This window comes from Tachyglossus aculeatus, chromosome 10, assembly GCF_015852505.1.
Source record: "Tachyglossus aculeatus isolate mTacAcu1 chromosome 10, mTacAcu1.pri, whole genome shotgun sequence".
In the NCBI taxonomy this organism is placed as follows: Eukaryota; Metazoa; Chordata; class Mammalia; order Monotremata; family Tachyglossidae; genus Tachyglossus; species Tachyglossus aculeatus.
Window position 1 is genome coordinate 19,262,279 of NC_052075.1, and position 27,543 is coordinate 19,289,821.

The 27,543-nt window shown below is 46.7% G+C and overlaps 1 protein-coding gene across 1 annotated transcript in view; it reads left to right on the forward strand.

The window, feature by feature from the left end:
- The window catches only part of REEP1 (receptor accessory protein 1), a 107,363-nt gene that overhangs the window by 49,946 nt on the left and 29,874 nt on the right, over positions 1-27,543 (forward strand). The window contains exons 3-6 of the mRNA XM_038752479.1: positions 5,258-5,330; positions 6,541-6,617; positions 9,023-9,143; positions 11,372-11,485. Coding sequence (XP_038608407.1) covers positions 5,258-5,330; positions 6,541-6,617; positions 9,023-9,143; positions 11,372-11,485 — 385 coding nt within the window. The remainder of the gene's footprint in view (positions 1-5,257; positions 5,331-6,540; positions 6,618-9,022; positions 9,144-11,371; positions 11,486-27,543) is intronic.

The following is a 27,543-nucleotide window of genomic DNA, read 5'->3' on the forward strand; positions in this document are numbered from 1 at the left end:
TGTGTATATGTATATATGTTTGTACATATTGATTACTCTATTTATTTATTTATTTATTTTACTTGTACATATCTATTCTATTTATTTTATTTTGTTAGTATGTTTGGTTTTTTTTTTCCTCTGTCTCCCCCTTTTAGACTGTGAGCCCAATGTTGGGTAGGGACTGTCTCTATATGTTGCCAATTTGTACTTCCCAAGCGCTTAGTACAGTGCTCTGCACATAGTAAGCGCTCAATAAATATGATTGATTGATTGATTGAGATGGGGCGACAGGTGAAGAGAGCCGCGAGGTCAAGGATTTTTTTAGGCTAGGGGATACGTGAGCACGTTGGAAAGCAGTGAAGAAGAAACCATTGGAAAGTGAATAGTCGAAGACAGTGGTCAGGGAGGGAGGAAGGAAGGGAGAGGGCGAATGTTTCGATAAGCGCAGGTGGAGGGGTTTGAGTTTAAGAGGAGGGGGGAGGTCTCCACTTGAGATACTGCTGGGAAAGATAGGAGAGACTTTGGAGGGGCAGGGGAGATTTTAGGGCGATGGCGTCTGATGGTTTCAGTTTTATCAATAAAGGACGTGTCCCAGTCATCGAGGACATGAGACAGGGGATGCGGGGAGACTGGGGTTTGAGGAAGGAGTTAAACGTCTGGGACAACTGGTGCAGACGATGAATATGGGAGTGAATCAGGATGGAGAAGTGTTGCTGTCTGGCGGAGGAGAGGGCGGAGTTAAAAACGGGTGAGGTCGAAATGAAGGTGGATGAGGTCAGCATAATCTTCCATAGTGCTTTCCATCACATTTTATTTGCAACGCTCCCATCCCTGGGATTCGGAAAGTATTTTTGGATATCCACCAGGGCCCAAGGTCGTTGTCGTTCTCTGACCACTTTAGAACTCTCTCAAGAATGTTTGAAATTCCTACTCGGCCCTCCGGTAGATTAGCCACTGCTCCGGTTTGAGCTGTCTCTAAATTTAATGATCCTTTTAACGATGCTTCTATGCAGATCATTTGCTACACTTTAGAATAAAAACCATTACCCAGCTGAGGGGCGACTCCTGTCACCATTCCACAGTCTCGCCGAGACAGCCTTGAACCGTGGGTGACCTTAATAATGCTGGTATTTGTCAAGTGCTTACTTTGTGCCAATCAATCAATCGTATTTATTGAGCGCTTACTGTGTGCAGAGCACTGTACTAAGCGCTTGGGTGAATGCAAGCAAATCGGGTTGGACACAGCCCCTGCCCCACAAGGGGCTCACAGTCTCAGTTCCCATTTTGTAGATGAGGTCACCGAGGCACAAAGAAATGGAGTGACTTGCCCAAGGTCACACAGCAGACAAGTGGTGGAGTCAGGATTAGAACCCATGACCTTCCGGCTCCCAGGCCCGAGCTCTCCCCACCGTGCCACGCTGCTTCTCATGATTTGATTCCTGACCTTCCCCCTAAACACCCCTACGTTCTCCTGAGCACCCCTGAGCAGCGTGGCTCAGTGGAAAGAGCCCGGGCTTTGGAGTCAGAGGTCATGGGTTCAAATCCAAGTGTCAGCTGTGTGACTTTGGGCAAGTCACTTCACTTCTCTGGGCCTCAGTTCCCTCATCTGTAAAATGGGGATGAAGACTGTGAGCCCCCCGTGGGACCACCTGATCACCTTGTAACCTCCCCAGCGCTTAGAACAGTGCTTTGCACATAGTAAGCGCTTAATAAATGCCATTATTGTTATTATTCTCCTTATTAAGCTCAGTCAACCACTTTGACCACTTTGACCTCGTTAAAGAAAACGTTGTTAATTGAAAGGTTGAATTAAGATGGTGTTCACCCGAGACATTGGCATAATTAGCAGTTCTCTCCTTTTTTAATGGTATTTGTTAAGTGCTTACTATGTGTCAGACACTGTTGTAGGCACTGGGATAAGTCCGAGTTAGGTTGGACACAGGCTCACGGTTTGAGGAGGAGGGAGAACAGCATCCCCATTTTACAGTTGAGGAAACTGGGGCACAGAGAAGTTAAGTGACTTGCCCAAGGTTACACAGCAAGCAATTAGCAGAGGTGGGAGTAGAGCCCAGGTCCTTCTGGCTCCAGGCCCGTGCCCTAGACTACGCTGCTTCTCTAAAGCCAAGAGATTTCTAAAGACCCCCCTTTCCTTGCCCCTCTCCCCCTCACCCAGTCAGAGAAATTAGGGGTGGCTCCCAAATTTAACATTATTTTGGGAATCGTGCGAACTCAGGAGTCGGTGAAGGATGGTTTGTTTCTGTCGGGAGCACAGACTGTGAGAACGGAGATAAATCATCTGCAGGGAGGGGCTTCCGATTTTTTGAGGCTGGAAGGCTTGAAAGGGAAATATCGGCCAGTGGCTTAGAGAGAAGCAGCGTGGCTCAGTGGAAAGAGCCTGGGCTTTGGAGTCAGAGGTCATGGGTTCAAATCTCAGCTCCGCCAATTGCCAGCTGTGTGACTTGGGGCAAGTCACTTCACTTCTCTGGGCCTCAGTTCCCTCATCTGTAAAATGAGGATTAAGACTGTGAGCCCCCCCATGGGACAACCGGATCACAACCTGATCACATTGTAACCTCCCCAGCGCTTAGAACAGCGCACTGCACATAGTAAGCGCTTAATAAATGCTATCAAAAAAAAAAAAAGTCAGCGCTCCCTTGTCCACGTACCTCGCTCTTTCCCTGCCTCTCTCCCCGTAATGTCACCAGTTTCATTTCAGAAGGAGCAACGCGGTTTGGCGGTTCGATGGGGCCTAATCTCTCTTCCAGGCTCTAATCCCCCTCCTTAGCGAAGGGACTTGAAAAAAGGGTCTTGGCAGGCGCAAAGGACGGCGTCATCATCATCATCAGTCGTATTTATTGAGCGCTTACTATGTGCAGAGCACTGTACTAAGCGCTTGGGAAGTACAAATTGGCAACACACAGAGACAGTCCCTACCCACCAGTGGGCTCACAGTCTAAAAGGGGGAGACAGAGAACAAAACCAAACATACCAACAAAATAAAATAAATAGGATAGATATGTACAAGTAAAATAAATAGAGTAATAAATATGTACAACCATATATACATATATACAGGTGCTGTGGGGAAGGGAAGGAGGTGAGATGGGGGGATGGAGAAGGGGACGAGGGGGAGAGGAAGGAAGGGGCTCAGTCTGGGAAGGCCTCCTGGAGGAGGTGAGCTCTCAGCAGGGCCTTGAAGGGAGGAAGAGAGCTAGCTTGGCGGAGGGGCAGAGGGAGGGCATTCCAGGCCCGGCGTCATTGCCAAAGAGCAAGTTCCCTCTCCCCTGCACACAGTTTCCCCAGAGCGGGCACAGCGGGTTGGAGTTGAGCTAAGAACGACAGAAAGCCCATCCAGGGTCAGTGGTGGTGATGTCTATCCTGTCTCCCTCCAGATATTTTACAATTCCATTGCTTGGGAGCAGTAGACTCAAAAAGTGGACCATGACCAGCCAAGGAAATTTCCTGGGACCATCTCGGACAGCCGGGGAGTGTCTACATTAATGATTTCCCCGGCTCTCGCACCCACCTGGGTTAGAGGCTGTGTTGCTTCTGAATAGACCCTATCTCTTCCTCTCCCTCTCCCATTTTCTGGAAATCGGCTTTCACTGGCATTTGCGTGTTGTGAAAGGGGAACGTGTCTACCGGCAATATTGTCCTCTCCCAAGCGCTTAGAACAGTGCTCTGCACACAGAAAGCGCTCAATTCACTCATTCAGTCTTATTTATTGAGCGATTATTGTGTGCAAAGCACCGTACTGAGTGCTATACATAGCACTGATTGATTTGTATACCTGTATGTATGTATATATGTTTGTACATATTACTCTCTTTTACTTGTACATATCTATTCTATTTATTTTATTTTGTAAGTATGTTTGGTTTTGTTCTCCGTCTCCCCCTTTTAGACTGTGAGCCCGCTGTTGGGTAGGGACTGTCTCTAGATGTTGCCAATTTGTACTTCCCAAGCGCTTAGTACAGTGCTCTGCACATAGTAAGTGCTCAATAAATACGATTGATGATGATGATATGTTGCCAACTTGTACTTCCCAAGCGCTTAGTACAGTGCTCCGCACATAGTAAGCGCTCAATAAATACGATTGATGATGATGATGATGATGATATGTTGCCAACTTGTACTTCCCAAGCGCTTAGTACAGTGCTCCGCACAAAGTAAGCGCTCAATAAATACGATTGATTGATTGATTGATTTGTGTTTCTGATTTAGCTTAGGGCTGCTGATCTGGGCCACTAACTATTCCTCTTGGGTGGCAGATTCCTCCTGAATGTTACTCAGCAGGGACTAGCAATCAATCAGTGGTTTTTAAGGAGCGTTTAACTGTGTGCAGAGCACTGTGCTAAGCGCTTGGGGAGAGTACAGTACAATTGAGTTGATAGCCCCGATCCCTGCCGCTAAGGAGGTTCCAGTTCTGGGAAAGGAACCAGAATCCTTGGAGATTTTGCAGTTGGAGCTGCGGACCCTGGGCTCATACTTTGTGCAGTCGTGACAAGGACGTGCGTGGCCTAGTGTTTCAGTCATTAATAATTGTGGCATTTATTAAACATTTACTTTGTACCACGTGCTGGGGTAGATACAAGATAACCAGCATTTAGTACAGTGTCTGGCACATAGGAAGCGCTTAACAAATACCATTTGAAAAAAGTGGGTTGGACATAGTCCCTGTCCTACATCGGGCTCACAGTCTAAGGGGGAAGGAAGGAGGTTTTAATCCCCATCTTACAGATGAGAAAACCGAGGCACGGGGAAGTGAAGTGACTCGTCCGAGGTCGCACACAGCAGGAAGGTATTTCTGCAGGAAGCTGAAATATTGTCCTCTCCCAAGCGCTTAGAACAGTGCTCTGCACACAGTAAGCGCTCAATAAATACGATTGATTGATTGATTGATTGAAGGTGGCAGAGCTGGGATTAGGACCCGGGGCCCCTGATTCCCAGGCCCGGGCTCTTTCCACAGGGCCACGCTGTTTCGCTCCCGTTGTAAGGGAAGAAAGGAAAGAGTTCGAGCGTTTCAAGGGGAAGAATTCGGGAAGAAGATGTATGGCTGTGGGGATTGCGGGGAAAAGTCAACCTTGGTGTCAGGGGTGCTAACCCTATAGAAAAAGGCAGTGAATAAAAAGAAGATATATTGTCAATCATTGAAACAGGGCTGCGTGCTTTGCTTTCTGCAGTTCCAAGACATGTCTTTGCTGGGGAAGAAGGATGTCTCCCTCAGTTGGAAGAAAGAAATCAGATCTGTTTTTTGTCTTTCCCTTCCTTCCAGGCTTATATTTGGCACCCTGTATCCCGCATACTACTCGTACAAAGCAGTAAAGTCAAAGGACATTAAAGAATATGTAAGTAGACGTTGTTTCCGGGTTGGGCTCTGGGCATTGCTGTGGAGTGGGACAAAACCCATCCTCTTCGGATGACAACCCGAGGAAAGAACACCAAGCCAGAAGAGCTGGGTTCTCATCCCGGCTCCGACCCTTGCCTGCTGTGTGACGTTGGGCGAGTGGTTTAACTTCTCTGTGCCTCTGTTACCTCATGGGTAAAATGGGGATTAAATCCTCCTCCCTCCTCCTTAGACTGTGAGCCCCGTGTGGGGCAGGGACTGTGTCCAGCACTTAACAGATACCATCAGAAAAAAAAGCACTTAACAATTATCATTATTATCATTATTATTACTGTTACTACGTGTCAAGCACTTAGTGCTTAATAATTATCATAATTATTATTATTACTATTACCATCACCAATCAATCAATCAATCATATTTATTGAGCTTAACAATTATCATTATTATTACTGTTATTACGTGTCAAGCACTTAGTGCTTAATAATTATCATAATTATTATTATTACTATTACCATCATCAATCAATCATATTTATTGAGCGCTTACTATGTGCAGAGCACTGTACTAAGCGCTTGGGAAGTACAAATTGGCAACATATAGAGACAGTCCCTACCCAACATTGGGCTCACAGTCATCATCACCATCTGTTTATGCTGGGGTCCAGAGAAAGCCCGTGGAGCTGGATTCATTCTCCTGTGCCTGGGCTGGAGTTGGTAAGCACTTAGTGCGTAATAATTATCATAATAATTATTATTATTACTATTACCATCATCATCCCCATCTGTTTATGCTGGGGTCCAGAGAAAGCCCGTGGAGCTGGATTCATTCTCTCGTGCCTGGGCTGGAGTTGGTAAGCACTTAGTGCGTAATAATTATCATAATAATTATTATTATTACTATTACCATCATCTTCACCACCTGTTTATGCTGGGGTCCAGAGCAAGCCCGTGGAACTGGATTAATTCTCCTGTGCCTGGGCTGGAGTTGGTTCGGTCTCCCTGTTGGTGAGGCGATATGAGCCCACTGCTGGGTAGGGACTGTCTCTATATGTTGCCAACTTGTACTTCCCAAGCGCTTAGTACAGTGCTCTGCACACAGTAAGCGCTCAATAGATACGATTGATGATGATGATGATGAGGGTGGGGGTGTCTTTCACGTCAGCCGCTTTTTCTTCTGCTAAATCAGACTTGCTCTTCTCTCTCTGGCAGGTAAAATGGATGATGTATTGGATCATATTTGCACTTTTCACGACCGCAGAGACTTTCACAGATCTCTTCCTCTGCTGGTGAGTAACGGGGACAGGAGTACTTTTATAAGAAGAACCAGAGAATAATAATAATAATAGTGGCATTTATTAAGCGCTTACTGTGTGCAAAGCACTGTTCTAAGCGCTGGGGAGGTTACAAGGTGATCAGGTTGTCCCTCGTGGGGCTCACAGATTTAATCCCCATTTTCCAGATGAGGGAACTGAGGCCCGGAGAAGTTAAGTGACTTGCCCAAAGTCACACAGCTGACAGTTGGTGGAGCTGGGATTTGAACCCATGACCTCTGACTCCAAAGCCCGGGCTCTTTCCTACTGAGCCATGCTGCTTCTCAAGCAGAGAAGCGCGGTCGGGGCTGGGGAGGAGAGCTAAATCACCTTGCCTGAGATCCTAGGGGGTGAATCCTAGTCTGGAATGCAGTGCTGGGTCGTCTTTATTTATTTAGTTCTTTTGTGAAGATTTAGTACTCGATTTATTTTATTTGTACATATTTATTCTAATTATTTTATTTTGTTAATATGTTTGGTTTTGTTCCCCGTCTCCCCCTTCTAGACTGTGAGCCCGCTGTTGGGTAGGGACCATCTCTATGTGTTACCGACTTGTACTTCCCAAGCGCTTAGTACAGTGCTCTGCACACAGTAAGCGCTCAATAAATACGATTGATTGATTGATTACCGCGTTTCAAGCGCTGTTCTAAATGCTGAGGTAGATACAAGTTCATCAGGCCAGACACAGTCCCTGGCCCACCTGGGGCACCCCGTCTAAGTAGGAGGGAGAGCGGGGATTGAATCCCTATTTTACAGTTGAGGAAACTGAGGCCCAGAAAAGTGAAGCGACTTGCCCAAGGTCACCCAGCACACGAGCGGCCGAGGCGGGATTAGAACCCAGGTCTTCAGACTCTCAGGCCTGTGATCTTCCCACTAGGCAGTGTTCCTTCCAGTGTTCCTCTAAGTCATCCTGGAGGCCGAGAACTGGCCTCTTATCAATTAATCAATCAATCAATCGTATTTATTGAGTGCCTACTGTGTGCAGAGCACTGTACTAAGCGCTTGGGAAGTACAAGATGGCAACATACAGAGACAGTCCCTACCCAACAGTGGGCTCACAGTCTAAAAGGGGGAGACAGAGAACAAAACCAAACATACTAACAAAATAAAATAAATAGAATAGATATGTCCAAGTAAAATAAATAAATAAATAAATAGAGTAATAAATATGTACAGGCATATATACAGGTGCTGTGGGGAAGGGAAGGAGGTAAGATGGGGGGATGGAGAGGGGGGCGAGGGGGAGGGGGTCTTGGTTTCAGGGGATAAAGGTTCACAGTCTCAGGAAACCCCAAATCTCCCTCCTACTGTGGTATTTATTGAGCACTTACTGTGTGCAGAGCACTGCACTAAACCCTCGGGGGAGTACAGTACAACCGAGATGGTAGACATCGTCCCTCCTATGTAGACCGTGAGCCCTCTGTGGGACCTGATGACCTTGTTTCTATCTACCCCAGTGCTTAAAACAGTCAAGTGCATAGCGAGCGCTTAACAAATACCGTCATTCTTGTTATTCTTATTAGGGAGCGAGCCGAGGGATGGACCCTGAAAGCAGGTCGAAGAACAGGAGAGGGGAAGGAAAAGGAAAGGGCGTGGGAAAGGGAACGGAAAGATAGGAAAGGAGGCGGAGAGGTAAAGACCAAAATGTAGGCCAGGCGAAACGGTAACTTTTTTTGGAACCGGAGGCCGCAGCCTCGCGATGCAGTCTCGTTTGGGCTGAAAGGAAGGGAGGAGGAGGAGGAGGAGGATGGATGGGCTTCATTTACCGAGAGGGTCAAGGCTGGGCAATCCTCAGCTTCCTCCCTCCTCGTATCTCCAGACGTTGCTGGGCTCAACCTCAGAGGGGTCTCCGCCGTCCTCCCACGGACAGCTCAAACAATAACGGTACTTGTTGCCAACTTGTACTTCCCAAGCACTTAGTACAGTGCTCTGCACCCAGTAAGTGCTCAATAAATACGATTGATTCCTCCCTTCAAGGCCCTACTGAGAGCTCACCTCCTCCAGGAGGCCTTCCCAGACTGAGCCGCCTCCTTCCTCTCCCCCTCCTCCCCATCTCCCCCACCTTACCTCCTTCCCTTCCCCACAGCACCTGTATATATGGATATATGTTTGCACATATTGTTTACTGTGTGCAGAGCACTGTACTAAGCGCTTGAGAAGTACAAATTGGCAACATATAGAGACAGTCCCTACCCAACAGTGGGCTCACAGTCTAAAAGGGGGAGGCGGAGAACAAAACCAAACGTACTAACAAAATAAAATAAATAGAAGCGGGGAGGGTTGGGATAAAGTCACTGAGCATTGGTATGTTTTCCCTCCCGCCTGCTTATTGGCAAAGCGGTGACGGGGTCTTGCTGACTGTCATCTCGGTCTCTCTTTAGGTTTCCATTCTACTATGAACTAAAAATAGCCTTCGTAGCCTGGTTGCTGTCTCCTTACACAAAGGGCTCCAGCCTCCTTTACCGGAAGTTTGTTCATCCCACCTTGTCTTCGAAAGAAAAGGTAAAATGCCCTCTTCTGTCCCCTACCCCGGAGCTTTCCCCCTCGGAGGGAAATAAAACCGATTTAGTTGGGACTAGGAACTCAGCTCATTAAGTCTCAAACAGTAGGAGGTTGTGCTTGCTGCCAAGCTCCGTTCCTATTTTTGCTTTGATTTAGTTCTATATCTGCCGCCTTCCCGTCCTCTAGCAGCGAAGAAACAAAAGCCGAACGTGTGGGTATATTTAGCCGGCCTTCGCGTTTGAAGACGGCACCGCTGTAGGTGAAATTCACTTCCGAGGGCTCGTGAGGCTGGAAAGGCCGAGACGGGACCCACAATCCCGGTCACAATGTACCCAGCTGCACCCCTTGCCCCTATTTAGTTGTCGTGCTCAAAGTTTGCGGCACTTCATACTGTTTTTCCTCTTTTACCTCCTTGTCCGGCACTCGCTGGCTTTGACTGAGCGCCTCTCCTTTCTTCATAAACACACACTGGGTGGGTTGAATGCTGTATACCGTCAAACGCCCCGCCCCATTTTGCCCAGAAGATTCCTCTATATCGATTTTCTAGAAGAGGGCTCGGGGCAGAATTGGCCCGGTTAATGTGTTTCCCTTTTTGCTGTTTTTGGAGTTCGTTTTTTTTTCTGAAAATACATCTTTTCAGAAGTGGGACTTTTCCCAGAGAGAAGTCAGATGGAGTTGAGGGTGAGGCCTAATTGTTGCCTGCTAAATTTAGCATTGTTGAATGCTAATTGTTGGAGGCTAAACTACACCCCCCTTCCTCTGTACTCTCAGCACTTCCCTCCCCTCCTCTTCCCTCCAAAGCAAGCTTGAAGCCACTTGGCTAGTGGGTTTTAAGGCGACCTGACTCAAAGAGAAGCAATTAAACCGGTAGGAGAAGAGCACGCTGTCGACTGTAAGCTCACTGTGGGCAGGGAATCTGTTTATTCTTATATTGTCCTCTCCCGAGCGCTTAGTAAGGTGTTCTGCACACAGTAAGCGCTTAATCAATGTAATCGACTGGTTGATGGAGCACAGTGAGGGGGATGTGTTGCAATCTGAACATGACTTTGTACCTTGTGAGAAGCAGTGTGGCTTAGTGGAAAGAGCAGGGGCCTGGGACTCAAGAGTTCATGGGTTCTAATCCCGGCTCCGCCACTTGTCAGCTGTGTGACCTTGGGTAAGTCACTTCACTTCTCTGTGCTTCAGTTTCTTCAGCTCTTAAACAGGAGTATGTGTGTTCCCTCTGACTTAGACTGTGAGCCCCATGCGGGGCGGGGACTGTTTCTTAACTTGTATGTACCCCAGCACTTTTGAATAGTGTGTGACACATGGAAGCGCTTCATAAATATCTTTTTTTTAAAGAAAAAAAGTGGGAAGAGCATGGGTCTGGGAGTTAAAGGACCTGGGTGCTAATCCCAGCTCTGCCACTGGCTTGTTCTGTGACCTTGGGCAAGTTATTTAACTTCTCCATGCCTCAGCGTCCCCATCTGTAAAATGGAGATTAAATACCTCCTTCCTTCCTTCCTTCCTTCCTTCCTTCCTTCCTTCCTTCCTTCCTTCCTTCCTTCCTTCCTTCGAGCACTTACTGTGTGCAGAGCACTGTACTAAGCACTTGGGAAGTACAAGTCGGCAACATATAGAGACGGTCCCTACCCAACAACGGGCTCACAATCGTATTTATTAAGTGCTTACTGTGTGCAGAGCACTGTACTAAGCGCTTGAGAAGTACAAGTTGGCAACATATAGAGACGGTCCCTACCCAACAACGGGCTCACAGTCGTATTTATTGAGCACTTACTGTGTGCAGAGCACTGTACTAAGCGCTTGGGAAGTACAAGTCGGCAACAGAGACGTTCCCTACCCAACAACGGGCTCACAGTCGTATTTATTGAGGGCTTACTGTGTGCAGAGCACTGTACTAAGCACATGGGAAGTACAAGTCGGCAACAGAGACGGTCCCTACCCAACAACGGGCTCACAGCCTAGAAGGGGGAGGCAGAAAACAAAACGAGACAAGTGGACAGGCGTCAACAGCAGCAGAATTATAGCTCTATATGCATCATTAATAAAATAAAACTGGGATCCCCATCTGGGACCTTAACCGGCCTGATTATTTTGGATCTGCCCCAGTGCTTCCCTTGGTTAGTATTATTAGAGCAGGGGCAACCCTCGAGGGCCGGGTGGAGGGGGCGAGGATGCAGTAGAGTGAACCCCCCCGCCTAGCCCTGTGCTGTTGCGTTTTCTGACAGGAAATTGATGACTGTCTGGTTCAAGCCAAAGACCGAAGCTATGACGCCCTGGTGCACTTCGGGAAGCGGGGCCTCAACGTGGCAGCGACGGCGGCCGTGATGGCGGCTTCCAAGGTAACCGCTCCGAGCCCCGGAGACCGCCCGGTCCGTCAGCTCCTCCATCCCGACGGGATCCGGGGCCGTTAGCCGCCCATCCCTTGGAAGGGGAGTGGGAGAGAATGCGGAAAGGGATGGGTGGGGGGCGGGATAATGGCTTGCTTTCATCAGCCCGGCTTGCTTCTTTGCAGCCGGGGCTGAAATTAAAAAGGAATGTGTGCGGTTGGTAAGTAGGTGAATGAGGGCGTTACAGGGTGAGGGGGAGTTTTTCCAACGCAGGGAGGTAGGAGTGGGAGAAAGCTGAGGTGATGAATGCTGCGGTAGAAAAACTCCCCCTCCTCATTGTACCTTGTTCTCGCCCGTGGCGAGACCCCCGGCCCACGTCCTCCCCTGGCCCGGAATGCCCTCCCTCCGCACATCTCTTCCTCTCTTCAAAGCCCGACTGAGAGCTCACCTCCTCCAAGAGGCCTTCCCAGACTGAGCCCCCATCATCATCATCATCAGTCGTATTTATTGAGCGCTTACTATGTGCAGAGCACTGTACTCAGCGCTTGGGAAGTACAAAATGGCAACACATAGAGACAGTCCCTACCCAACAGTGGGCTCACAGTCTAAAAGGGGGAGACAGAGAACAAAACCAAACATACTAACGAAATAAGATAAATAGAATAGATAGGTACAAGTAAAATAGAGTAATAAATCTGTACAAACATATATACATATATATAGGCACATAGAAAGCACGTCACAAATGCCACAACTATAACAGCATTATATTATTATTAAGGCATATTGAATAAATCAGGTGTAACAAGTCTGACCTTGGACTTAGAACACTCTCCTCTCCTCCTCCCCACCCCCCCCCACCCTACCTCCTTCCCCTCCCCACAGCACCGGTATATATGTTTGTACAGATTTATTACTCTATTTATTTTACTTGTACCTATTTACTATTCTATTTATTTTGTTAATGATGTGCATCTAGCTTCAATTCTATTTGTTCTGACGCCTTGACCCCTGTCCACATGTTTTGTTTTGTCGTCTGTCTCCCCCTTCTAGACTGTGAGCCCGTTGTTCGGTAGGGACCGTCTCCATTTGCTGCTGAATTGTACTTTCCAAGCTCTTAGTCCAGTGCTCTGCACACAGTAAGCGCTCAATAAATACGATTGAATGAATGAATGCCAGAGCCATGGACGGGCCTAAGTGGTGGTCTAGTGGATGCAGCATGGAGCTGGGAGTCAGAAAGACCTGGGTTCTAATCCTGGCTTCATCATGAGTCTGCTGTGTGACCTTGGGCAGGTCGCTCTACTTCTCTGCGCCTCAGTTCCCTCATCTGCAAAATAGGCATTAAGACTGTGAGCCCCATGTGGGACAGGGATTGGGTCCAATCCAGTTATTGTGTCTACCCCAGCAATTAGTACAGTGCCTGGCACATAGTAAGCACTTAACAAATGCCATTATTATTATTATTAAGTGGCTGTTTTCCTTAATGGACAGAGCGTGGTGGTTAATAATCAGGAGAGCCGGAGTCTAGTCCCAGCTTCACTACTTGTCCGCTGTGGGACCTTGGATGAGTCACTTGCCCGCTCTGTATCTCAATTCCGTCGTCAATAAGATGGGGATAAAGTGGCTTTTCTCCCTTATTTTGAAAGCGTGAGTCCCATGTGGGACAGGGTCTGGGTCTGACCTGATTATTTTGTATCCATCCCACGGCAAGGCACCCGATAGGAACGTAATACATATTATTATTGAGAAGAAAAGTCCTGCCCTTTATTTTTGATACAGATTTGTTAGTTATTAATTTAGGCAGCTCTCTGTAGGGAATCGCAAGGCAGGAACCCTAAATAAGAATTCCACGTTTTCACTCCTGTTTCCCGGGGCAGAAGTTTCTACACCTCCAATTCTCATCTCTAAAACAAAAGCGCAGAAATAATTTTGAGGCCTGCTCCCTAGAACCGATGAGCTGCACGTCGTCGGCACCTCACCGTTTTACAGTCTCCAAACGCCTCACGGGCTTTCCATGAAGGCTTTTTGAAAGTTGGATCCCCCGCTAGCTCAACAACAAGCGGGCTCCTGAATGTTGGTTTTGGATCCCTGCCTCTTTGCCGTGCCTTCTGGCAGTCCGCCGCCTGACCCAATCTTCAATCAATCAATCAATCAATCAATCAATCGTATTTATTGAGCGCTTACTATGTGCAGAGCACTGTACTAAGCGCTTGGGAAGTACAAATTGGCATCACATAGAGACAGTCCCTACCCAACAGTGGGCTCACAGTCTAAAAGGTTGGCCTTAGGATGGAAGACGCCGTCTTTGGCTCCCATTCAGACGGAATTACACTTGTTTTCCCCCTCCTCGCTCCCCCATTCCCATAAAGTGCGGGCCGCAATTGCTGTGCCAGAGGGGTTCCCTAAATTCGCTGTCCCTTTCCCTCCAAACACACACATACACCCTCACTCCCTCACTCATATACAGTTCTTGGCTCATGCTTAAACTCTACCTGAGGCCAATGACCCTATGTCCTCCCTCCGTATCCTCCATTGTTTTAGCAGCCTGATTTCCCTTCAGTCGGGATCACATGAGCGAAATGGGAATTCCACATTCTGGAAGCGTACTTCACCGCGCAACCCAAACAGAGGAGACTTGCGGAGAAATGGTTCGTGTCACACCGTGCCCTGAAATAATTTTTTAGTCAGTCAGTAGAAATAAAGCATATTGCAGGTTTGCTGTAATATTTATTACCTATAATATATATGTATATATGTTCGTACATATTTATTACTCAATTTTACTTGTACATATCTATTCTATTTATTTTATTTTGTTAATATGTTTGGTTTTGTTCTCTGTCTCCCCCTTCTAGACTGTGAGCCCACTGTTGGGTAGGGACCGTCTCCATATATGTTGCCACCTTGTACTTCCCAAGCGCTTAGTACAGTGCTCTGCACACAGTAAGCGCTCCATAAATACGATTGATTGATTGATTCGTATTAACGTGTCTCCTCCTCTAGACTATAAGCTCGTTATGTGCAGGGAACACGTCTGATAATTCTTTTGTACTCTCCCAAGGGCTTGGTACAGTGCTCTGCAAATAGTATGCGCTCAGGAAGTACGATCGATTGATTCGGGATAATAGAGTCATCTAAATTGAAATGTTTTTCCCCTCTAGGAATAGATCTGTAGAGGGGAAAATGTGTCTTTGCTGCTAAAAATAGCCGTCTCCATCTTCGACATACCGTAGCTAAATGGAGTGTTCCCCTCATTTTATGTGTTCAAAAAAAAACCAAAGTCAGCCCATTCTGTTTATTGTGAGCTTACTGTGAGCAGAGCGCTTGGGAGAGTACAATATAACCGACACATTCCCTGCCCACAACGAGCTTATAGTCTCCCCACCTAGTAAAGACCTTCTCAAGGCATCCCAGAGTAGATGTTGCCATGGCAAATCTAAGCCTGCTGGGCCTCAGCACAACATCCAAGCAGCGGGGCCCAGTGGGAAGAGCTTGGGCTTTGGGGTCAGAGGTCATGGGTTCAAATCCCAGCTCCACCACTTGCCAGCTGGGTGACTTCGGGCAAGTCACTTCACTTCTCCGGGCCTCAGTTACCTCATATGTAAAATGGGGATTAAGACTGTGAGCCCCAGGTGGGGCAACCTGATCACCTTGTAACCTCCCCAGCGCTTAGAACAGTGCTTTGTGCTTAGTCAGTGCTTAATAAATGCCTTTATTATTATTATTAACATCCTGAGTGATGGGGGTACTTGAGGTCATTGGTTAGGGTTTTGGGGCTCTTGTATAAAGGATAAAGTTTTAGCCCTGAGGGATACTTGCTGAGCTGTCTGCTGGTGCATCTCCTTCCCCTCTGACCTCATAACACAGTTCCACCCATTCTAATGGATTTAGGAAATGCTTCTGAACTGACTAGAAGCTACTTCCTCCCACTCTTGGGTGCATTCTGCAAACTGTTTCCCATTCTGCTGTAGGGATACAAAGAGAGGAGCGAGTAGGTAAGATGAGTCAAGCTTCAGCCCACTCTCATCCTTGCGTTAGGTTGAAAAAGGGGACCGTCGGGACATGATGGAGAGAGCTGTGGGGTCTTTTGGGGTGAAGGTTTATGGCTCAGGGAGAGGCCCTTGCTGTTCCTTCCCTGGATTCCAAAGACAATGACTCTCCCCCGCTTCAAAGCCTTATTAATAATAATAATAATGACGGTATTTGTTAAGCGCTTACTATGTGCCTGTCCTAAGCACTGGGATTGATATAAGGTAATCAGGTTGCCCCACATAGGACTCGCAGTCTTCACCCCATTTTACAGATGAGGTCACTGAGGCCCAGAGAAGTGAAGTGGCCTTCCCAAGGTCACACAGCAGACAAGCAGCGGAGCCGGAATTGGAACCCATGTCCTCTGACTGCCAAGCCCGAGCTCTCGCCACTAAGCCACGCTGCTTCTCTTCTTAATGAAGGCACATCTCCTTCGAGAGGCCTTCCCTGACTTAAGCCTTCCTTTCCTCTTCTCCCACTCCCTTCTGCTCCCCCCCGACTTGCTTCCTTTATTCATTCCCCATTCCAGCCCCACAACACTTAAGTACATATTTATATTGTCTGTCATCATCATCATCCATCGTATTTATTGAGCGCTTACTATGTGCAGAGCACTGTACTAAGCGCTTGGGAAGTACAAATTGGCAACATATAGAGACAGTCCCTACCCAACAGTGGGCTCACAGTCTAAAAGGGGGAGACAGAGAACAAAACCAAACATACTAACAAAATAAAATAAATAGAATGGATATGTACAAGTAAAATAAATAAATAAATAGAGTAATAAATATGTACAAACATATATACAGGTGCTGTGGGGAAGGGAAGGAGGTAAGATGGGGGGGATGGAGAGAGGGACGAGGGGGAGAGGAAGGAAGGGGCTCAGTCTGGGAAGGCCCTCTAGACTGTAAACTCATTGTGGGCAGGGAACGTGTCAGTTTATTGATAGAGCATACTCTCCCAAGCACTTAGTACAGTGCTTTGCACACAGTAAGTGCTCAATAAATGACTGAATGCGTGAATTCTTGGGGCATTTGGTACTTCCTGAAGAGCAAAGTTCAGCCCTCTGAGCACAATCCTTTGCTGTGGTTCCACGGGTCCCGAAGGTGACACCCCCCCGCTCTTAGACTGTGAGCCCACTGTTGGGTAGGGACCGTCTCTATATAGTTGCCAACTTGTACTTCCCAAGCGCTTAGTACAGTGCTCTGCACCCAGTAAGCGCTCAATAAATACGATTGATTGATTGATTGATTTTCCCTGGGACATTTCCTTAATGATGGAGGGGGTTTTGTCTCTGGGTTGCTTAAGAATCTCACCTTGGTCCGTTCTGAGTCGTTCAGTCTCTGGGATTATTGCTCATTGCTTCTTGAAGCCACACACTGGTGAGGGAGTTGAGGGAGTTATCTGATCCCAACAAAGTCTAAAAATAAGATATGGCTGATCCTATGTGGCAGAAATAGCAGCATTCCCTGCAGACCACTGCTCTCCCCTATCTTCAGAGCCCTTCTAAAAGTCACACCTCCTCCAGGAAGCCTTCCCTGACAAATCTTTCCACCCTCTGCTTTCTTTCACATCATCACTCTTGTGTCACCAGTGCATCTGATTCCTCACTCCCCTAACCACTTAGGTAGTTGCCTCATCCCTCTTTTACCTCCTGCCCGATAATAATAATAGTTACGGTATTCATTAAGCGTTTACCCTGTGCCAGGCACTGTATTAAGCGCTGGAGCGGTACTTCCCGAGCGCTTAGTACAGTGCTCTGCACACAGTAAGCGCTCAATAAATACGATTGATGATAAATCAATCTGGTTGGACGCTACCAAAGCAGCAGCGTGGCTCAGTAGAAAGAGCACGGGCTTGGGAGTCCGAGGTCATGGGTTCAAATCCCGGCTCTCCCACTTGTCAGCTGGGTGACTTTGGGCAAGTCACTTCACTTCTCATGTGTTGCCAACTTGTACTTCCCAAGCACTTAGTACAGTGATCTGCACACAGTAAGCACTCAATAAATGCGATTGATTGATTCTCTGGGCCTCAGTTCCCTCATCTGTAAAATGGGGATGAGGACTGCGAGCCCCCCCCCGTGGGACAACCTGATCACTGATCCCCAGTGCTTAGAACAGTGCTTTGCACATAGTAAGCGCTTAACGAATGCCGTCATTATTATTCTCATTAATACATCTCTTTAAACTTCACCCTCCCTGTAACTTATTTTAATATCTGCCTCCCCCAACTCGACTGCAAGACTCTTGAGGGAGGGAATTTTGTCTACTTAATTCTCTTGGACTCTCCCAAGCGCTTAGTACAGTGCTCTGCACAGAGTACACACTCAGTAAATGCTATCGATTCGTGGATTGAGAGAATACCCTCAAAGGTCTTGTGGCCTCACCATCTGATAGTAAGCTGTTCCCAATACTCAGCCGAAGATTTTCGTTCCTCAATTTTTTCCCACCCTTTCCAGGTGGGTGCATGATTCTGCTTCTTGTTGTCACCTCAGCCCCCTGTCAGGGTTTCAGATCTGTTTATTCTGTTTATTCATTTTCTTTCTCTCTCAGAACATCTCCTCCAAGAGGGTTTCCCTGAATGAGGCCTTATTTCTTCCTCTCCCACTCCCTTCTGCCTTGATCTCCCTTTATTCAGCCGTCCCTCAGCCCCGCAGAACTCACGTCCACATGCGTAATTTATTTATATTAATGTTTGCCTCCCCCTCTGGACTCTAAGTTCCTCGTGGGCAGGGAATGTATGTACCAAATCCGTTGTATTTCACTCTCCAAAGCGCTTAGTACAGTGCTCTGTGCACAGTAAGCGCTCCATGGACATGATCTCTCCGTCCCTCTCCCTCCTTCCACTTTGGCCCCTCGGTGATTTATAATAATAATAATAATAATGATGGCATTTATTAAGCGCTTACTATGTGCAAAGCACTGTTGTAAGCGCTGGGGAGGTTACAGGGTGATCAGGTTGTCCCACGGGGGGCTCACAGTCTTCAGTGTGACCTTGGGCGAGTCACTTAACTTCTCTGAGCCTCAGTTCCCTCATCTGTAAAATGGGGATTAAGACTGTGAGCCCCACGTGGGACAACCTGATCACTTTGTATCCCCCCAAGTGCTTAGAACAGTGCTTTGCACATAGTAAGCGCTTAACAAATGCCAACATTATTATTATTATTATTATCCCCATTTTACAGATGAGGTAACTGAAGCCCAGAGAAGTGAAGTGACTTTCCTAAAGTCACACAGCTGACAATTGGAGGAGCCGGGATTTGAACCCATGACCTCTGACTCCAAAGCCCCTGCTCTTTCCGCCGATCCACGCTGCTTCTCATTTCGTTTCATTCGCAAGATAGGTTCCTTCATCAAGGCCGCCGAAGACTGCCCCAATATCCCAACTTTTGTCTTTTCTGCATTTGAGCTAATGCTCTTGACTTGTCCAAGCCCCGGGTCTCCAAGGATTTTATGGTGGAATAAGTTTTGCCCGGCCAAATATAAAGAACACGTGAGAAGCAGCGTGGCCTAGTTTTTACAGCATGGGGCCGGGAGTCGAAAGGACCTTGACTCGTACATATTTATTACTCTATTTATTTATTTATTTATTTATTTTACTAGTACATATCTATTCTATTTATTTTATTTTGTTAATATGTTTGGTTTTGTTCTCTGTCTCCCCCTTTTAGACCGTGAGCCCACTGTTGGGTAGGGACTGTCTCTAGATGTTGCCGATTTGTACTTCCCAAGCGCTTAGTACAGTGCTCTGCACACAGTAAGCGCTCAATAAATACGATCAATGATGATGAAGGGAGGAAGATACCACAATTATTATTATGAAAGTGGCAGTGGAGGGGAAATTAGAAATTAATTGGAGAAGGCCTCCTGCAGGAGATAGGATTTCAGAAGGGCTTTAAAGATGGGGAAAACTGGTCTACCACCTATAAATAAATCGCTTCATTTCTCCGTTCCTCAATTACCTCATCTGTAAAATGGGGATCGACGGGGAGCCCCACGTGGGATATGGACTGTGTCCAACCTGATCAGCTCGTATCTACCTCAGTGCTTAGTACAGTGCCTGGCACATAGTAAGCACCTAACAAATCCCATTAAAAAAACTCCCCAAAGCATGGGCTCAGGAGCCAGATGTGGGGCTGAGACCTCGTTCTGCCACTTGTCTGTTGAGCGTGACACTTAAATTCTCTGTGTTTCAGTTTCCTCATCCATGGAATGGGGATAAAATGCCTATCCCAGTTCCGCCATATATCTAATCCCAGCTCCGCCATATGCCTGCTGTGTGACCTTGGGCAAGTCAGTTAACTTCTCTGAGCCTCAGTTACCTCATCTGTAAAATGGGGATTAAAACTGTGAGCCCCCCGTGGGACAACCTAATCACCTTGTATCTCCCCCGGCACTTAGAACAGTGCTTGGCACATAGTAAGCGCTTAACAAATGCCATCCTTTAATTAATTATTCTCCCCCCACTTAGACTTTGAGCCTTGCTTCGGCCAGAGATCGTGACCAGATCTTGATTACCTAATGTCCACCCCAGAGCTCGGCCCGTGGTGAACACTTAATAAACATCACCGTTGTGATTAGTCGCTAAATATTTTCTCAAGGAGAGTTCAGGGAGGATCCCTCCTCAGAATACGTAGGTGCTTTCTGGATTTTGAAGCGACCAAGCGTAGGACCACAAATCAGAGGACTGTCAAAATCTCAGGTCCGTTTACCGTATTTTTTCTAGGGTCTCCGGGAGAATTGCCATGCTCGCCACACCAGTTGTTGTACTGTTAGCCCCAGATCCGCCTACTTGAAGGCAAAAATTTCGTGTCATTAATAGCTGCATTATAAAACAAATGGCTAGGTAACAGCTAGCTGATTCTATCTTTACAAAATGGTATAGCGCGGAGCCCAAAACTATTCAACAACTGGAATTATCTTTCAGCGCATCTCGGTTTCTTGAAACGGGCATAAGGGCGCGGGAATTCTGACCTCTCTCGTAGATTGTCAGCCCCAACCCCGGTTATACATCCTCGTAGTCCGGGCCACTGATTGCTGACATGGAGTTAAGTACGCATTACTTTAATTAAAAGCGGTTCTGATTTTGCTTAACCTCGAAGACCGAGACAGTCTTTAAGCTCTTTAGAAGATGGATACCACCGGTAAATAAATGAAAGGTATTATTATTTCCCCTGTGCAGACTGGCCTTCTGACACCATTACTTGAACGTTATTATTACATTGACTTTTAGGCTGTCCGTGACATTTATATTGCGCGCTTATATTTGCAAAGTAGGCTGCAGTTGGATCTTTTTGTCATCTCATGCCATCCCGTTTTACGACGCCCACCTTCTAGGTATAGCTCGCTCTCCACTGTCCCGCCTCGATCCCCTCACTCATGGTGTACCTCCGGTTTGGCACGTCCTCCCTCCCCCATCAGACAGACCCCCCAGTTTTCTCCACGTGGAAAATATCACCTAAAATCCCACCTCCTCCAGTAAGTTTTGTCTTCATTTATTTACAGGCTTTATCGGCTTGTATCTACCCCAGCGCTTAGTACAGTGCCTGGCACATAGCACTTAACAAGCACTTGTAGAAAAAAAAAAAGCAGGCTTGGCAGACCGACCTCAAAAAACCCATCCGTGACTCATTCATCAGCAAAAGCAGCCCAAGGTCGGCTCTTATCGGAGAAGTCGAGGCTGCCGAAAGGAAGCTGGACCGTCCGGCCCTGCCGTGCGATCGTCCCACGGCTTTCTCAGAGAGGGAAGACGGGCGGCTGGGGATCAGATGCCCCGTTTCCCTGACCCGCTTTGACTTTCGGTCCGACCGCGTCCTCTTCAGACTCTTGGCCCCGCGCCTCGGGGTATCTCCTTCCTGAAGCGGGGAAAGCAGCTGCCAAAGTCCTTCACCTTCCAAGGAATGGCGGGGAGGGGAAGAGAGGGACGAATGAATGTAAGTGTAAGTGAATCCGTCCCCCAGAACCTGCCGCTCCACTTCCTTTCGGATTGGTAGACTGTGAGCCCGCTGTTGGGTAGGGACTGTCTCTATATGTTGCCAATTTGTACTTCCCAAGCGCTTAGTACAGTGCTTTGCACACAGTAAGCGCTCAATAAATCATCATCATCATCATCAATCGTATTTATTGAGCGCTTACTATGTGCAGAGCACTGTACTAAGCACTTGGGAAGTACAAATTGGCAACATATACAGTCCCTACCCAACAGTGGGCTCACAGTCTAAAAGGGGGGGGCGGGGGTATGCGGGCGGAATTCACTTGGGCCTTGCTGGCAGGTGGTGAGGCGGCTGCCCCCGGGCGTTTCCCATTCGGGAGGAAGAATAATAATAAAATAATACCAGTAATGGATTATTAATAATAATTATTATTTAATTATTATTCCCACAGCACCTGTATTTATGTATATGTTTGCACATATTTATTACTCTATTTTACTTGTACATATTTATTATATTTACTTTACTTCACTAATACGCCCTGTTTCGTTGTCTGTCTCTCTGCTGCTTGGCCGCATCCAAAACAATCAAACAACGCAATTCGCCACGTCCAAAACAATCAAACAACCCAAGTCGCCGCGAACAAAACAATCAGTTCACTTTGCGGAATAAATTGTGTATAAAACGCAGCCCTTCTGAGCCCCGGTTGAGCAACACTGGGGCTCAATGGAAAGAGCCCGGGCTTCGGAGTCGGAGGTCGCGGGTTCCAATTCCCCTTAGGCGTAACCCACCCAATAAATACGATTGATGATGATGATGATGATGATGATTGGTACCCAAAAAAGAGCCAATCTCCTGGGCCTGTATGGCTAAACGACAGGTCACTCAGTAAACAATTCAAGATTCCAGCTCCGGCAGGCCTCTGGTTTCCCAGGTTTTGTGCGGGGATATCTCGTAAAACTTTCTCTCACCCGCTGGTCGTACTGCGACGGTCATCCGGCCTGAGCTTTTCCGAAGGCCACTTCAGCAACTGGGCTGTGTTGACGGAAGGTTGAGCGATCTGCTTTCTTTCCCTAAATCCATCTGGAATTTCAACGGGAAACATTCAGATTTTCTTCCAAAAATCAAAACAATGCAGGGGAAACCCGTATCTCTAGCATGGCGTAATAGATAGAGCATGAGCCTAAGAGTCAGAAGATCATGGGTTCTAATTCCGGCTCCACCACTTGTTTGCTGTGTGACCTTGGGCAAGTCGCCTCACTTTTCTGGGCCTCAGTGACCTCATTAATAATAATAATCATGATGGTATTTGTTAAGCGCTTACTATGTGCAGAGCACTGTTCTAAGTGCTGGGGGGGACACAGGGTGATCAGGTTGTCCCACGTGGGGCTCAGTCTTCATCCCCATTTTACAGATGAGGGAACTGAGGCCCGGAGAAGTGAAGTGACTCGCCCAAAGTCACCCAGCTGACAATTGGTGGAGCCGGAATTTGAACCCGGGACCTCTGACTCCAAAGCCCGGGCTCTTTCCACTGAGCCACGCTGCTTCTCTATAAAATGGGGATGGAGACTGCGAGCCCCACGAGGGACAGGGACCGTGTCCAACCCGATTTGCTTTTATCCACCCCAGCGCTTAGTGCAGTGCCTGGCACAGAGTAGGTGCTTAATAAATACCACGAATTATTATTATTAGAAGAATGTAATTGCTCAGGAACGCTTCTTCAAGAGGAGCCCAGCGTGGCTCAGTGGTAAGAGCACAGGCCTTGGAGCCAGAGGTCATGGGTTCGAATCCCAGCTCCGCCACATCTGCTGTGTGACCTTGGGCAAGCCACTTAACATCTCTGAGCCTCAGTTACCTCATCTGTAAAATGGGGATTGACTGTGAGCCCCACGTGGGACAGCCTGATCGCCTTGTATCCCCCCGCGCTTAGAACAGTGCTTTGCACATAGTAAGCGCTTAACAAATGCCGTTATTGTTATTATTATTATTCCCAGAATGCTCTGGGCTGTCATCATTCATTCAGTCGTATTTATTGAGCGCTTACTGTGCGCAGAGCACTGTACTAAGTGCTTATCATCATCATCATTAACCTCATCACTGAGGTTCCCACTCTGTGGGGCCAATTCAATAGTCAGTCCCATCTCCAACATTGCCAAGATCCGCCCTTTCCTCTCCATCCCAACCGCTACCCTGCTCATTCAAGCTCTCATCCTATCCCGTCTGGACTACTGCACCAGCCTTCTCTCTGATCTCCCATCCTCGTGTCTCTCTCCACTTCAATCCATACTTCATGCTGCTGCCCGGATTATCTTTGTCCAGGAACGCTCTGGGCATATCACTCCCCTCCTCAAAAATCTCCAGTGGCTACCGATCAATCTGCGCATCAGGCAGAAACTCCTCACCCTGGGCTTCAAGGCTGTCCATCACCTCGCCCCCTCCTACCTCACCTCCCTTCTCTCCTTCTACTGCCCAGCCCGCACCCTCCGCTCCTCCGCCGCTAATCTCCTCACCGTACCTCGTTCTCGCCTGTCCCGCCATCGTCCCCCTGCCCACGTCATCCCCCGGGCCTGGAATGCCCTCCCTCTGCCCATCTCTTCCTCCCTTCAAGGCCCTACTGAGAGCTCACCTCCTCCAGGAGGCCTTCCCACACTGAGCCCCTTCCTTCCTCTCCCCCTCCTCCCCCTCTCCATCCCCCCATCTTACCTCCTTCCCTTCCCCACAGCACCCGTATATATGTATATATGTTTGTACATATTTATTACTGTATTTATTTTACTTGTACATATCTATTCTATTTATTTTATTTTGTTAGTATGTTTGGTTTTGTTCTCTGTCTCCCCCTTTTAGACTGTGAGCCCACTGTTGGGTAGGGACTGTCTCTACGTGTTGCCAATTTGTACTTCCCAAGCGCCTTAGTACAGTGCTCTGCACATAGTAAGCGCTCAATAAATACGATTGATGATGATGATGATGATGATCTCCCGCCCCACTAGACCGTCAGCCCTTTATGGGCAGGGAGCATATCTACCAACACTACTGTCCCCTCCCAACTGCTTAGTACAGTGCTCTGCGCAGAGGAAGTGCTCAGTAAATGCCATTGATTGAACGAACGAGGATGGGTCCGTTTCTGCTCTCTCTCCGGGGGTTTAAACTGTACTTTCAAGTATCTCTAAGGGCGTAGGGATCTGACAAGGCTCCGGCTCCTTCCTTCCCGGTTTTCCCCCCGACGTTTCTGTTAATTTTCTCTTTCCCCTTCGCCAGGTGACTCAAGTCTTTCATTTTGTCACGTATTTGGATCCCCAAGAAGGGCAGGTAACCCCGCTGAGCAGTGTGACTAACCGCCAAACTGACCGGGCCGGCTGCGGAGGTCTGGCTTCATAACTCTCGGTTTTCCCGCCTCTGTCTCTTAGCCCATCGCTAGAACAGAAGGCTCATCCTTTGCCTGGATTTCTATTCTGTTTCCAGTGTGTGCATTTTTATATCTTCAGACCCCCTAAAAATCTCCAGACCCCTTCTCCAGAGCTCTGACTTCTTAATCTAATAGCATCTAACATTGAGTTGCAGCGCTTCGAGCAGTGCTTTGCACCTAGAAATGGTTTAATAAATGCCGTCACGCAGTAAGCGCTCAATAAATACGATTGATTGATTTAGTTACAGCGCTTAGAACAGTGCTTTGCACCTAGAAATCGTTTAATAAATGCCATCACGCAGTAAGCGCTCAATAAATACGATTGATTGATTGATTTAGTTACAGTGCTTTGCACCTAGAAATGGTTTAATAAATGCCGTCACACAGTAAGCGCTCAATAAATACGATTGATTGATTTAGTTACAGCACTTAGAACAGTGCTTTGCACCTAGAAATCGCTTAATAAATGCCATCACGCAGTAAGCGCTCAATAAATACGATTGATGGATCGATTGATTTAGTGACAGCGCTTAGAACAGTGCTTTGCACCTAGAAATCGTTTAATAAATGCCATCACGCAGTAAGTGCTCAATAAATACGATTGATTGATTGATTGATTTAGTTACAGCGCTTAGAACAGTGCTTTGCACCTAGAAATGGTTAAATAAATGCCATCACACAGTAAACGCTCAATAAATACGATTGATTGATTGGTTTAGTTACAGCGCTTAGAACAGTGCTTTGCACCTAGAAATGGTTTAATAAATGCCGTCACGCAGTAAGCGCTCAATAAATACGATTGATCAATTGATTGATTTAGTTACAGCGCTTAGAACGGTGCTTTGCACCTAGAAATGGTTTAATAAATGCCGTCATGCAGTAAGCACTCAATAAATACAATTGACTGATTGATTGATTTAGTTACAGCGCTTAGAACAGTGCTTTGCACCTAGAAATCGTTTAATAAATGCCATCACACAGTAAGCGCTCAATAAATACGATTGATGGATCGATTGATTTAGTGACAGCGCTTAGAACAGTGCTTTGCACCTAGAAATCGTTTAATAAATGCCATCACGCAGTAAGCGCTCAATAAATACGATTGATTGATTGATTGATTTAGTTAAAGCGCTTAGAACAGTGCTTTGCACCTAGAAATGGTTTAATAAATGCCGTCACGCAGTAAGCGCTCAATAAATACGATTGATTGATTGATTGATTTAGTTACAGCGCTTAGAACAGTGCTTTGCACCTAGAAATCGTTTAATAAATGCCGTCACGCAGTAAGCGCTCAATAAATACGATTGATTGATTGATTGATTTAGTTACAGCGCTTAGAACAGTGCTTTGCACCTAGAAATCGTTTAATAAATGCCGTCACGCAGTAAGCGCTCAATAAATACGATTGATTGATTGATTGATTTAGTTACAGCGCTTAGAACAGTGCTTTGCACCTAGAAATCGTTTAATAAATGCCATCACGCAGTAAGCACTCAATAAATACGATTGATTGATTGATTGATTTAGTTACAGCGCTTAGAACAGTGCTTTGCACCTAGAAATCGTTTAATAAATGCCGTCACGCAGTAAGCGCTCAATAAATACGATTGATTGATTTAGTTGCAGCGCTTAGAACAGTGCTTTGCACCTAGAAATGGTTTAATAAATGCCGTCACGCAGTAAGCGCTCAATAAATACGATTGATTGATTGATTGATTGATTTAGTTACAGCGCTTAGAACAGTGCTTTGCACCTAGAAATCGTTTAATAAATGCCATCACGCAGTAAACGCTCAATAAATGCGATTGATTGATTGATTGATTTAGTTACAGCGCTTAGAACAGTGCTTTGCACCTAGAGATTGTTTAATAAATGCCATCACGCAGTAAGCGCTCAATAAATTTCATTGATTGATTGATTGATTTAGTTACAGCGCTTAGAACAGTGCTTTGCACCTAGAAATGGTTTAATAAATGCCATCACGCAGTAAGCGCTCAATAAATACGGTTGATTGATTGATTGATTTAGTTGCAGCGCTTGGAACAGTGCTTTGCACCTAGAAATCGTTTAATAAATGCCATCACGCAGTAAGCGCTCAATAAATACGATTGATTGATTGATTGATTTAGTTACAGCGCTTAGAATAGTGCTTTGTACCGAGAAATCGTTTAATAAATGCCATCACGCAGTAAGCGCTCAGTAAATACGATTGATTGATTGATTTAGTTACAGCGCTTAGAACAGTGCTTTGGCACCTAGAAATCGTTTAATAAATGCCATCATTATTATTATTATTATTTGATTTGTTCATTTTTTTAAAAAAGACCTGTCCTGTCTTGGTACCACTTCCATGTCTCCTTATTTTATTTTATTTATTAAAAAAAGACAGATCTGCAGAAACCCAAGGTTGTTCTCTATACTAGCATGTTGATGTGAAGCATGCGTGGCGAACGTATGCAGCATGTTTGGGATGTAGAAAGTTGCCTAAATACTCTGTTCTTTTCTAAGTGCTTAGTACAGTGCTCTGCGCACAGGAGGTGCTCAGTAAATACCGTTGATTGATTTGTTCCTTATTTTGGCATAAATAGGTGCTTTTGCAGCCAAAAGAAGGTTTGCCAACTATCCTTCCTTTCCCTCCTCTTCCCCTCCTCTTGTATTGTGATTTGATTTAAGTGGGTGCTAAGTAAATTTGAATAAAAT